The sequence below is a fragment of the Sceloporus undulatus genome, chromosome 2 (assembly GCF_019175285.1).
Source record: "Sceloporus undulatus isolate JIND9_A2432 ecotype Alabama chromosome 2, SceUnd_v1.1, whole genome shotgun sequence".
In the NCBI taxonomy this organism is placed as follows: Eukaryota; Metazoa; Chordata; class Lepidosauria; order Squamata; family Phrynosomatidae; genus Sceloporus; species Sceloporus undulatus.
This window is the reverse complement of record NC_056523.1, coordinates 138,924,960-138,936,805: the sequence shown is the minus strand read 5'-3', so window position 1 is coordinate 138,936,805 and position 11,846 is coordinate 138,924,960. Positions and strand designations below refer to the sequence as shown.

At 44.0% G+C, this 11,846-nt stretch overlaps 1 protein-coding gene across 2 annotated transcripts; it reads left to right on the top strand.

Annotated features, from left to right (window-relative positions):
* The first annotated feature begins 329 nt into the window (after window positions 1-329).
* Window positions 330-10,972, top strand: LOC121923415 (melanin-concentrating hormone receptor 1-like). Of its 2 annotated transcripts, XM_042453824.1 has the most exons (3): window positions 1,409-1,496; window positions 2,741-2,778; window positions 9,268-10,972. In XM_042453824.1, the coding sequence occupies exons 1-3, from the start codon at window positions 1,489-1,491 to the stop codon at window positions 10,308-10,310; spliced, it is 1,089 nt and encodes a 362-aa protein (XP_042309758.1). In that variant the 5' UTR covers window positions 1,409-1,488; the 3' UTR covers window positions 10,311-10,972. The 2 variants fall into 2 exon arrangements, with proteins under 2 accessions (XP_042309757.1, XP_042309758.1); XM_042453823.1 differs by lacking the exons at window positions 1,409-1,496; window positions 2,741-2,778 and adding an exon at window positions 330-690.
* The last annotated feature ends 874 nt before the right edge of the window (window positions 10,973-11,846 follow it).

The window sequence follows — 11,846 nt, the reverse complement described above, 5'->3', positions numbered from 1 at the left end:
CAGGGCTAGGGTTCTCTGAGATGCTTCCAGTCATCCTTTCAGAATTGGGCTGCTGAGGATCTGGAAAGCTTCAGGAGATCGGAGAAGCCTTCAACCATCCTTTCAGAAGGATGGAAGCAGAGGATCTGGAAACCCTCAGGACTGGGGAGATGGATGGCCATCTGTAGAGGGTCCTTTGATTGGGAGTTCTTGCATGGCAAGATGGGGTCGGATTGGATAACCTTTGGGGGTCTCTTCCAGCTCTAGGGTGCTCTGAGAAGCCTCCAGTCATCCTTCCAGAGAATCACATAATCTGGAAGCCCTCCGGAGTTGGGAGAAGCTTCCCATCCTCCTTCCAGAACTGGGCAGCTGGAAGCCTCTGGATTTGGGGCTGAAGGAGAACGAAGGGATAGGAGGGGGGTGTTGCTAAGGAAGCCCCTGGACTGGAGGGGGATTTCTGCAGAGCCAGAAGAGCAAAGCTGGGCTGGGCAGACTTAGAAGAGCCTCCTGTTCCTGCTGCCATCTCTGCTGGACTTGGCCCAAGTTGCTGGGCCCCTTCTTCCCGGGCGATCTTCGTGGCTCCCTCCTTCCTGAGGCTGGACCTTCGCCTTCCCGGTCTCCCTCGGCCAAAGGGAGCCATGGCCCTCGGGAACGGCTCCGGGCTTTCTGGGCCAGGGAATGCCTCCCTCTTCCCCGCCAGGAACGGATCAGGTAAGGCCCGGAGGGAGGGAGGGAAGCGAAGGAGAAGCATGGGCTTTTCCCCTGGAGTGGGCTGGCTGCCCTTGCCAAGGTGGCTTGCCAAGAAGATGCCCAAACCCTCGCCTACCCAAATGTGGCAACACTTGGCGAGGCTAGGAGGGGGACTGGGCATCTTCCACCCACCTGCGCGACCTGCCTTTCCCCAGCCTACTTGCATTGCAAATCATGCAACCTCTTAAGAATTGTGGTTGGGTGCCGTCAAGTCTTTTAAGGCGACACTATCTATCAGGGGGCTTTCTTGGCAAGGTTCGCCTTTTGCTTTCCTCTGAGGCTGAGAGAGTGTGACCGGCACAAGCTGACCCCCAGTGGGTTTCCATGGCCTATTCCAGCCTCGATCTCCAGAGGCATATAGGCTTAAGGTGCTACTACGCCACGCTGGTGCTCTATTACCTCTACTGCCTCCTTGTTGTTGCTGTTGTATGCCCTCAGGCTGTTTCCGACTTAAGGCGACCCCTATCCTGGGGGTCTTCTTGGCAAGCTTCTTCAGAGGGGCCATCTTCTGAGGCTGAGAGAGTGTGACTTGCTCAAGGTCACCCAGTGGGTTTCCATGGCCGAGCCGGGATTCGAACCCTGGTCTGCAGAGTTCAGCACTTTAAAAACCACTGCAACACGCGGGCTCTCCTCCCTCTCTGCTCAGAAGTAACCCCGCTGGCGTCCGATGGGACTTACTCTAGACCAGGGGGGATAGGAATAGGGAGGCTGCCGTGAGTCGAGCAAAATGCAGCTGAACAAAGACAGAAGCCATAAAAGATGAAAAGGTGCCTTATTAATCGTGTGTCTCTGTGTGTGTTTTCTTCAGCGCCTTACCTTCTCCCTCCTTCCCTCTCCCAATCTCTGTGTCTTTCTCAGCATCTAAGAAAGTAGACTCAAGTCTTGGAAAGCTCAGGCTGCCAGCTTCTTTCTTAAGTCTCAAAGATGCTGCAAGATCCCTTGGTATGCTCTCTCTCTCTTGGTTGTCCTCCTCTTGGCTCGCCGGCCAGTCCTTGGAGATGCAACAGGTTGCAGGAACTATTTCCTTTCAGCACCACCAGCTCTGGACAGCTCCCCTGGGGCTCTTCTTCTGGGTTTCTTCTCGAGGCAGAGGGCCCCCTAAAGCGATGAGCCCCTGAGTGGGTAGATGTCTGCATGTGTGTGTTGTCTGTTTTCAAGTTATTTTCGATTTATGGTGACCCTAAGGCAACCCTATCATGGGGTTTTCTTGGCAAGTTTCTTCAGGGAAGCTTTGCCCTTGCCGCCCTCTGAGGCTGAGAGAGTGTGACTTAGCAATAGCAATAGCATGTACATTTCTCTACTGCTTTGTAGTGAACCCAAAACTCTTTAAGCGGTTTACAATCTGTAATCCAATGGCCTCCAACAAGTATTCATTTTACTGACCTAGGAAAGGACGCAAGGCTGAGTCAACCTGGGAGCCCTCTGGGATCAAACTCACAACCTTGTGGCTGCAGGACCCAGAGGGAGAGGCGAGATAAAATAACATTTCGTTATTATTGTTATTATTATTATTATGACCAGGACACCTTACTTACCCAAGGTGGGTTTACCTCACGGAGCTGGGATCCGAACCCTGGTCTCCAGAGTCAGCAACAGCATGCTATTGCTAAGTCACATTCTCTCAGCCTCAGTGGGCAGCAAGGGTAATGCCCACCTGAAGAAACTTGTCAAGCCCAACCCCCAGACCATTACACCACACTGGCTCCTAGATATGTAGGGGACAACCACCCATTTTGAACCCTTTCCAAGGGCTTGTTTTAAATACCTAGCAGCAGGAGAACAGCAACAAGTCCTTGTTTACTAATTGGAAGAGAATAATAAAGACAGACATCCATGTCCTGGATTACTCCTTTATATTAAGGCTGACAATTTTAGCTACATTGTTTTTGGCTCCTTGTCTTTCATTTTAAAAAAAAATAGTTGGGGTTTCATTTTATTAATGGTTTCTCATCTATCTACCAGCTTGCTTTTAACCTCCTAATTGACCCAGTGTATTTGTTTGGCTTCTCAGAAGTGTATCCCATTGGATTTGGTGGGGCATGCTCTCAGGTAAGCAAGCATGCGGAGAATTGCAGCCTAAAGAGATGTAGACTATGCTTTTGAGGCTATTAAATGGAGAGCAATTTATTCCAGCTACACTGAAGGCAGCATTTCATTTATTGTTTAAAAGGGACACATAGCTAACCTGCAGCAAAACAATAAACCTTAAAAGCTTTTTCAGCAAACACATTGAAACTGAGTTTTAAATTGCAGTTTTAAATGGGTGGCTAAGGAATTAAATGATGACATACATTAATCTTAGCAGTTCTTTAGTTTCAAAATATGCCTCCCAAAATACCAGTTCACTAACCATGGTGTTGGTTTTTGCACTGGCAAAGGGTTGGAGAACTCTGGCTGGATCCACATGGCAAAAACAATCCGGTTTGACACCATTTCAAAGACCATGACTCCATGCTATGGGATTCTGGGGGTTGTAGTTTGTTGTGGCACCAGAGCTACCACTCTGTGAGCCTGTGGGGACAAAGACAACAGCACTGATGATAGACACCCAGGGCATGTTTCATGCGTAGTTAAAAAGAAACCAAAGTGTGTATCTACATTATGGTTTGAAAAAATCCGTAAATTAGGACCTAAGACTGTAACACAGCACATATTTCTTAGGAGGTAAACCTGTTATGCTCAACGTACTTACAAATAAGTACTCCTAGTGAAATCCAACAGACCTGTTGAAGTTTAGGTTGAAAGTCCCACTTTAAGGCTTAGGGTCATGCTGCATGTGAAGCAAGAGACTTGTTAAGAGTGATAAAGCAGGATGAGAGGTTTGGAGGATGAAAATCCATTCAGGTTTACAAAGAAAAGTCAAAATGGTGTGCACAGCTTTTGAGATATCGTTAGCTATGGAAAGTAGTATAGAAACTGATATGGTTATCATGATAGAAAGAATGTTTGCTTTAAAACAAAGGAGACCTTGATTCATGTCCTCCCTTAGCCAAGTTCTTGGACTAGTCACAGTACCTTACCCAAACCTGTAGCTGCTGCCACACTGCAGAATTAATGCAATTTGATACCACTTTAACTGCTATGACTCCATCCTATGGACTCCTGGGATTTGTAGTTTGTTGTGACATCAGAGCACTCTGACAGAGAAGGCTAAATATCCCACAAAACTATAAATCCCAGGATTCCATAGCATGGAGCCATTGGTAGTTAAAGCGGTGTCAAACTGCATTAATTCTGCAGTGTATATACAGCCATAGTATCTTTTGTTTAAAAAAATGGGGGAGGGGAGAGAATGGATGTTTTTAAAGATAGAGCTTGTCAACTGCCCCATCAATTGTCAAGTTTTCATACCTACTATACATCAAGAAAGACAGACAGAAAGAAATGAACCTTATTCTAATGAACTCATGGCATTATTTCACTTGGTCAAAATGTTTCTGGCAGATTGAGGTGACCAATTAAAAGATTAAAAGTTCCAGCCTGAATAAAAATCTATAAAATAATGGAGGAAAATGAGAGAAGGATTTTCAAGGGAAGATGTTTTGAAATATTCTAATAAAGGCCACTTGACATGTTAAAGAGATCCTGTGTTACCCCCCCCCCCCCCGCTCGGTTTATACTGAAACAGGGAACTACATCCAGTGTGAACTGCCTGTGTAGTAGAGTTATCTGTACACACCACTGTTGCAGTCGTTCTTATATTTTAGGTTACCAGTTAAGCCAATGTAACATATAGAAAAGCTTAAGCTTTTAATATGTTTCCTAAAGTTATGTCCAGAAGTGATAATAGCAAAGAAAGATTAAATAATATGCAATTTGGGATGGATCATTGCTCTGTTTGAGCGAACCACCTGCAGAATGCCTGCTACCAGTCTATTAGTTCCAGTTCACATCTTGTTTGTAGTTGGCAGTGTTAGGCCAACTCAGTTAGGAAGCCCAATATCTGAAAATCCTACACTTGGAAGTATCTTCAAATCAACCTCTTTCAGAGACTTGTTCTCAGTGAATAGAGTCTTCTCTTTGACAAATCCTTTGCAAGCAGAGAATGGAGTTGGCGAGAGCTTGGGCAGATAACACAATTTATTTAGTATGATTTGGGTGATAGTAGCCTTTTATGAGCTTCTTGTACTAAGGAATGATCTGGGTGTGGAAAGAGAAAGGATTCAGCCAACCTGCTGCTACTTATGAGAAGCTCCTCATAATTACTTTTTAAATATTGTATCTCATGCCCAAATTGAATGTACAAGTTAAACCTTAGCATTAAGAAAACAGAAGCTCTGTAAAAAACAGGTTATCTACCCAGACAAGTGAAATTGCACTGCTTGCACTTTTTGGACAATAATACCCACAATCCCCTCGAGGATTCTGGATGTAATAGGCCCCCAAGTATATTTTTCAAGCTTTGGTTTTTTCCAAGCTCTCTTGATATCTAGCAATGTCCCCAGCTAACTGTAGTACAAAAGCTTAAAGTCCATTTCTCCTTTGAACAATGGCCACCATTTATTTCTGAAAGTACCTCTCTGCCCTTTCTTTTATATGCCTTTTGTTCTTTTTGTCCCCTGCCAGCCTCACCATGATGTGGGCTGAACATTGTTCTGTATTTCAGATGGCACAGAGGGTGGGTGAGGAAATGCTGCAATGACATTGTGCCTTGGCATGAGTGTCATTTAGTAAGAGTCACAGGTGCACAAACGAAGATATCCTGCTTTTGGCATCAAGCTGACACAGATGAGCTGCATATATATCATTCCCCCTTCCCCCTTCATCTCTGGCAAGGTTCTTGTGCCTTCAAGGTGGGAAAAGGCAGAATGCCAAATTTTTTCAGCTTTTCTGGGCTTTTGAAGTGAAATATGAATCCTGATCTCCAAAATGTTATTTTGCATCAACATGTGCAGAAGAAATGATCTGAGCAGCCTTAGGTTTTCTCAGGGGAAGATGTATATGCCAAAATTCCCTCCTTGACACAGCTACTAAGAACAAGGGAAAAATGCAACTGTTGTATTTTTATTGCTGTAACCTGCCCAGATTCCTTGTGATTGGGCAGGCTATAAATTATTATTATTATTATTATTATTATTATTATTATTATTATTATTATTTTTGTGTATCAGGTCAGACTATTTGTTCTTTCAGGCCAGTATTTTCTACTTGAAATATCAAAAATTGAATTTATTATACAGTTGCATTTATAGTATATAATCTGTTCACCTAATCTGATAGATGGTGTCACTTTAGGCAGGGGCCTAGAAACAATAAAGACAGGATCCTCCTCTTTACATATGATCATCCTGTGCTGGGATTGACAATGTGTGGGTCTCCAGGTGTTACAACTCCCATCAGTCCTATCATAGCTAATGCTAAAGGAGGATAGGATGAACAATATGTGGCAGGCCATAAAATTCACCATCCCTGTTGTATATGAAGTTGACATGCCAACTGTTTAAGTTAGCTATGCTCTCAGTGAGGGGGGGGGAGCATAAAGATAACTCAGGGCAGTGAGCATTGGTAATGCTGGCTATGGCCAAGAGGGTTGATCTCCAAAATATCTGGAGGGCCAAAGCTGCCACATCTTTGGCTCTGAAGATTTTCATCCAGGATGTTATTTTCCTGCATGTATTGAAGATCACCTTACTGGGAATCTTTTGAAAGTACAGGATGTAACACTAGCAGTCAAAACTGCAGAAGGAAAGTCCAGCTTATCTGATGCCCCCCAGATGATTTGACGTAGGACTCTCATCACCCCTACTGAACATAGCTCAGGGTGATAGACGTTATAGTCCAACACATCTGGAGGGCACCAGGCAGAGGAGTGGCTGTCTGAACTGAACAATTGCTGCCCCAGGGTTTCTCTGTTTCCTTAATCCTTATTTTAAAGGCCTTTGGAAAAACTGCAGATTTTATAGCACAGAGCTGTGTTCCTAGAGCCATTCAGGTTTCCAGCTGATAAACTGTTCCTAATAATCTTTGATATTTGTAGAAACCCAGAGGGGGAGTAGCAAAAGAACTATGCTAGCACCCAGTAGGTAGTGGCATAGGTGGGTGGGAGAACAAGGGGACTCTTGAGTTAATCTCCCTACCTCCAGGCACTGAGAAATAGGCAGGGGACATCTGCTTTACAATAGCTGGAACAGGGCTATGTGGGCTTGACAGTGTTAGCTATGAAACAACAGGTCCCTTTCCATTTTGCTTGGGTATGATGGAGAGTTAATCAAACCTCCATAATGAGCCTTCCTTTGGATTAATAACTAGCTGGGACAAAGTGACTCCAGAGTTTCTGCATGACTGAAATGTGGGCAGATAATTAATCCTCCTTGAAATGATCCATACTAACACCTGCTTTTCTGAAATGGACAAGGGAGGTGAATGCCCATAGGGGAAGGAAAAGAATGTATTGTTCAGTGATATTTTGGGTGGATGACACATTGTGTAAACACTGGGACTGTTTGGAGCATTTACTCAAAATGTTATCCCTTGTCCATAAGTTAGATAGTCTTTCTTTAAATCCATTCACCATGTGGTCAATACAGGTGAATCAACACAGAGTTTTCTTCACAGGATCTATTCCCTTTTATTACAGTTTGTCTTTCCTTGGCATAAAGAAAGCAGACTTGCCAACATTTTTTCTAATAAAAACATTTGTGTGACTGTGTGTGGGGAACAAATTCAGCAGGTGTTGCTTTCTGGTTATCTCCAGGCTGGGAAAAGGTTCACCATACACATTTCTGTTAGCCATCAAGCTAATGATAGTACAGGTGTTCCAAGAATTGGGAAAAGGCTGGCAACCTACTTGTTACAAATCACTTAAAAATATAAAGATGCTCATATATTCAAGATGCCGCTTAGAAATTTCATATCTGCAGAAGCAGCTTCAAATTTCCTGGTAGATATGGGTGAGGTGGGTAGCCAGGTAAAGTTAGAGGACAGCTCTATTACAGCTTTAATAATTGCATTAAAAAGGGAATTTCAGCCAGTGGTGCATCCCTAACAAAGGACTCAAATTACTCTTCCACACAACTATTAAAACTACAGTAGATAATGGAAACCCACTGGGTGATCTTGGCCAAGCCACATTCTCAGCCACAGAGGAAGGCAACCCCCCCCCCTTAGGGAAACTGTAAATCAGAAATGATTTGAAAGCGCACAACAACAAAAACAACAGGCTTGCCTTTTCCACATTTGACACCTCCACTGGTTGCAAGAAGACTCTTAACTCCACAATATTTATTGTGGAGTCAACCCCATAAATGGAGTTTGGACAACAGGTAAACAATAGGTGCCAAGGCTGTCTGGTGTATAGAGGGGAAAAGTGATCTTTCAGTGATCACATCAAAGTAACATGGGAGCCTTTTATGAGAACTAGACTGAGCCTTTGGCACTTCTGTTGGTGCTTCACATGAAGTAGTGTCCTTCTGCTGTCCATCTTGTATCAGACAGGGGCTGGTGGGTGGGAAGGTCCTTATCTCTTTACTTCTGAGACCCTGTCATAGAAAGCATCAGACTGTCAGAAGAGGTGGGAAGTGGACTATGAGCCATTGCCATGAGACAATGTTTTTAGGCTTGATCTATACCAGATACCAACCTGGACCTATCAATAATGTGTTAAAAAACAGAATTATTCGTGATGGGGCGGGCTAGAAATAAATCTTTATTATTTTATTTATTATATGTAAATGTTCCTTCTTTGGACTGCAGCTCTCAGGATCTCTTAGTTAGCATAGCCATTGGCCATATTTAAAGACTTTCAATGAAGGAGAGGCCATCACCACCTGAGGTAGTCCATTCCACTGTCAAACAGCTCTTATAGTAAAGAATAATGTTTGGAGTGAATCTTTTTTTGTGTCACTGGAGCAGCAGAAAATAAACTGGCTCTATCTTCTATATGACATCTTCTCCACTATCTGGGAGTTCTGATGTTTTACACATTCTAGAGAATGTTTTACACATTCTAGATTTTTTTAAAAAAATGATAATGGGGAGGAGGATTGTTTAGATTGCATGGCTACCTCTTGTAGCAGGATCAGTCACCCCAACTCTGTAGGAAGCCCAAGCAGGAGAGGTTGTAATGTGGCTATCAATGCTATAGTGTACCTCCAGTTTCAGAAGCAGCATGCCTTTTAATTCCAGTGGCTCAGAAACAGCAGCTCTTATATACTGCTTCTTATGGGCAGCCTTGGCCACTGTGGGAAACAGGATCCTGGAGGTCTTTCATTTGACCTAGTTAGGCTCTTCTCCTTAAGACCCTATTTATGTGTGAAAATTGAGTCTCTGATGTAGGATACTTGTGAACTGACCAATCCTTCCCTTCTGGAAACAATGCATAAATCCAATTGCTACTCCCAAATAGAATACACCCACCAAATTGTTTGCCCAGTATGAAGTCAATATTTATGTAAATCCCATTGATTCCATGGGGCAAGGTTGGTTGGGGGGGGGGCAGCAATTGTATTCTACCTGGAAAAACAAATAGAACTTCAAAGTATTCACAATTGCTTATCTATTCTTCTTCTCTCTCCCCACCCCACCCCCTTTTTTTGGCAGTAGTGGAAAGGCCAACTCCGTACGCAAACGTGATTATGCCTAGTTTATTTGGCATCATTTGTTTCCTTGGCATAGTTGGGAACTTAGTTGTGATCTATACTATTATCAAGAAGAAGAAGCTGAGGTGCAAACAGACAGTGCCTGATATCTTCATTTTCAACCTCTCCATTGTGGACCTGCTCTTTCTGCTGGGCATGCCCTTCCTCATCCACCAGCTCCTTGGCAATGGCGCTTGGTATTTTGGGTCTCCTCTGTGCACCATCATCACTGCTCTAGATAACAACAGCCAGATCACCAGCACCAATATCCTGACTGTCATGACTCTAGACCGTTATCTGGCAACTGTCTACCCCCTCAAGTCGACTTACGTCCGGACGCCATATGTGGCAGCCTTGGTGATAGGACTAGTTTGGCTCTTTTCTTTTCTTACTATCATCCCAGTGTGGATGTATGCAGGGCTGATGCCTTTGGAGGATGGGACTGTCCGGTGTGCTCTTCTGCTTCCTAATCCAGAGACTGATATCTACTGGTTCACTATTTACCAGTTCATGCTTGCTTTTGCCATCCCACTGTTCATCATTTGTGTGGTCTACTTTAAGATCCTTCAGCATATGGCCACCACAGTAGTGCCCTTACCCCAGAGGAGTCTCCGGGTCCGCACCAAGAAGGTCACCCGGATGGCCGTTGCCATCTGCTCTGCCTTCTTTATTTGCTGGGCCCCCTTCTACATCCTGCAGCTAGTGCATCTTGGGATAGACACTCCTTCTGTTGCTTTCATCTATGCCTACAATTTTGCCATTAGCTTGGGCTATGCCAATAGTTGCCTCAATCCTTTCCTCTACATTGCTCTGAGTGAGACCTTCAAGCGTCAGTTTATGGTGGCCATCCGTCCAGCCAAGGAGCAGTTTCGGGTCAAAAACAACCACCACAGCACAACAGAGGCCAGTGTGTGCTTGAAACTGGCACCAGAATCCACCCAACAGACTCAGTTTTTGGAGGAATTTTCTCCCCAGGCTTTGCCTGTGGCAGTTGCTGTTCATTAGCTGGTGTTCCTGCAGGTTTGGTAGTCCTGCTGTTACATGACCATGAAGTATTTTCCTTACACAAAATCTCACTGTAGCATGAGCCAACCAAGACTCCTGTTAGGCAATGTGAGGTGTCAATGGAGGCCAAAGATACATGTTTTGCAATTGCTTCTTCTAAGACAGGATGAGAGGTGGAAAGCATTGCTGAATATACAGGGAATCCAAGAATGCAGCACAGTTTACAAGAAACCTAAAGCTGAGCCATCAGAAGTCATGATGATTCAGCTGCTCTCCCAAAGACATGCGCACTATCAAAACAACCAGCAGATAAACGGACATGAAAGGGATGGGAAAACTTGGAAAGGCAACTTAGTGGCTTCCACTGAGCAAAACAATTTCCCTCTAAAGCAGAATAACATGCCTGCTGCAATGGAACACCTCTGCCAATGGGCATTATCAGGAGATGAGCCAAAACATATGCTTGGGGAAAAAACCTGTGACTTAATTAGGGACAAGGACATAACAAAAGGCATACAGGACTAGAGAAACAGCATCAGTAGTTTTCTAGAGTTACATACTGAATCATTTATGGCAAGCTTCCAGTTAATTACATCTCTAGGACTCTTTCCAACTTCTGATCAGGGGTGTATCTACACTGTAGAAACAATGTTGTGTAACACCACTTTAAGCGCAATAATAATAATAATAATAATAATAATAAAAAAATTTATTTGTATCCCGCCCCTTTGAGAACAATCGGGGCGGCTAACAAAGTTAAAAATACAGAACATATAAAATCCCTAATACTCTCCCCTCCTTAAAAAAGTATTAAATCCAATACAGTATTTAAAAAGGCACAAAACAAAAAAATACACAAACATACAAGTTAAAAACTGACCAAAAAGTCAGCAACATCACATCCGCAAACAATCAGTGGGAGCAGCAGTATCTTTCCCAGACGTTCTTCTAAGGCCGGGTTCTCTATTCTGGGAAGGCCTGCCGGAAGAGATCTGCCTTAACAGCCTTTTTAAAGCTGTCTAAGGATGTAAGTAGATGGATCTCATCCGGCAGGCCGTTCCACATTCTGGGGGCGATGATGGAAAATGCCCTCTGGGAGGTAGTCGAAAGCTTAGATTTTTGTGGCCGAAGTAGGCCTCTTCCAGAGGAGCGGAGTGCGCGGGGAGGATTGTAGGGGAGAAGGCGGTCCTGGAGATAGCTTGGACCCAAGCCAATAGCTCTATGTCCTATGGAATCCTGGGGTTTCTAGTTTTACAAAGTCTTTAGCCTTCTCTTCCAAAGAGTGCTGGTGCCTAGCTATACAAAGCTATAAATCCTAGGATTCTGTAGCATGGAACCATGGCAGTTAGTGGTATCACAAACAACATTGTTTCTACAGAATAGATGTACCTGAAGACACAAACAGCAGAGGCTGCTCCTCTGTCTGGACACCTTTACTACAGTGTCTGGACAATGGAGCAGAATTTGGAAAACTTCTTATTTTGAACTACAGCCCTCAAAATCCCATAGCTAGCATATACTCCAAAAAGGGAAGTT

Coding starts and splice junctions, on each gene's coding strand:
- LOC121923415 (XM_042453823.1), top strand. CDS start 618: ATGGCCCTCGGGAACGGCTCCGGGCTTTCTGGGCCAGGGAATGCCTCC. Junction 691..9,267: donor CCCCGCCAGGAACGGATCAG/GTAAGGCCCGGA, acceptor TTTTTTTGGCAG/TAGTGGAAAGGCCAACTCCG.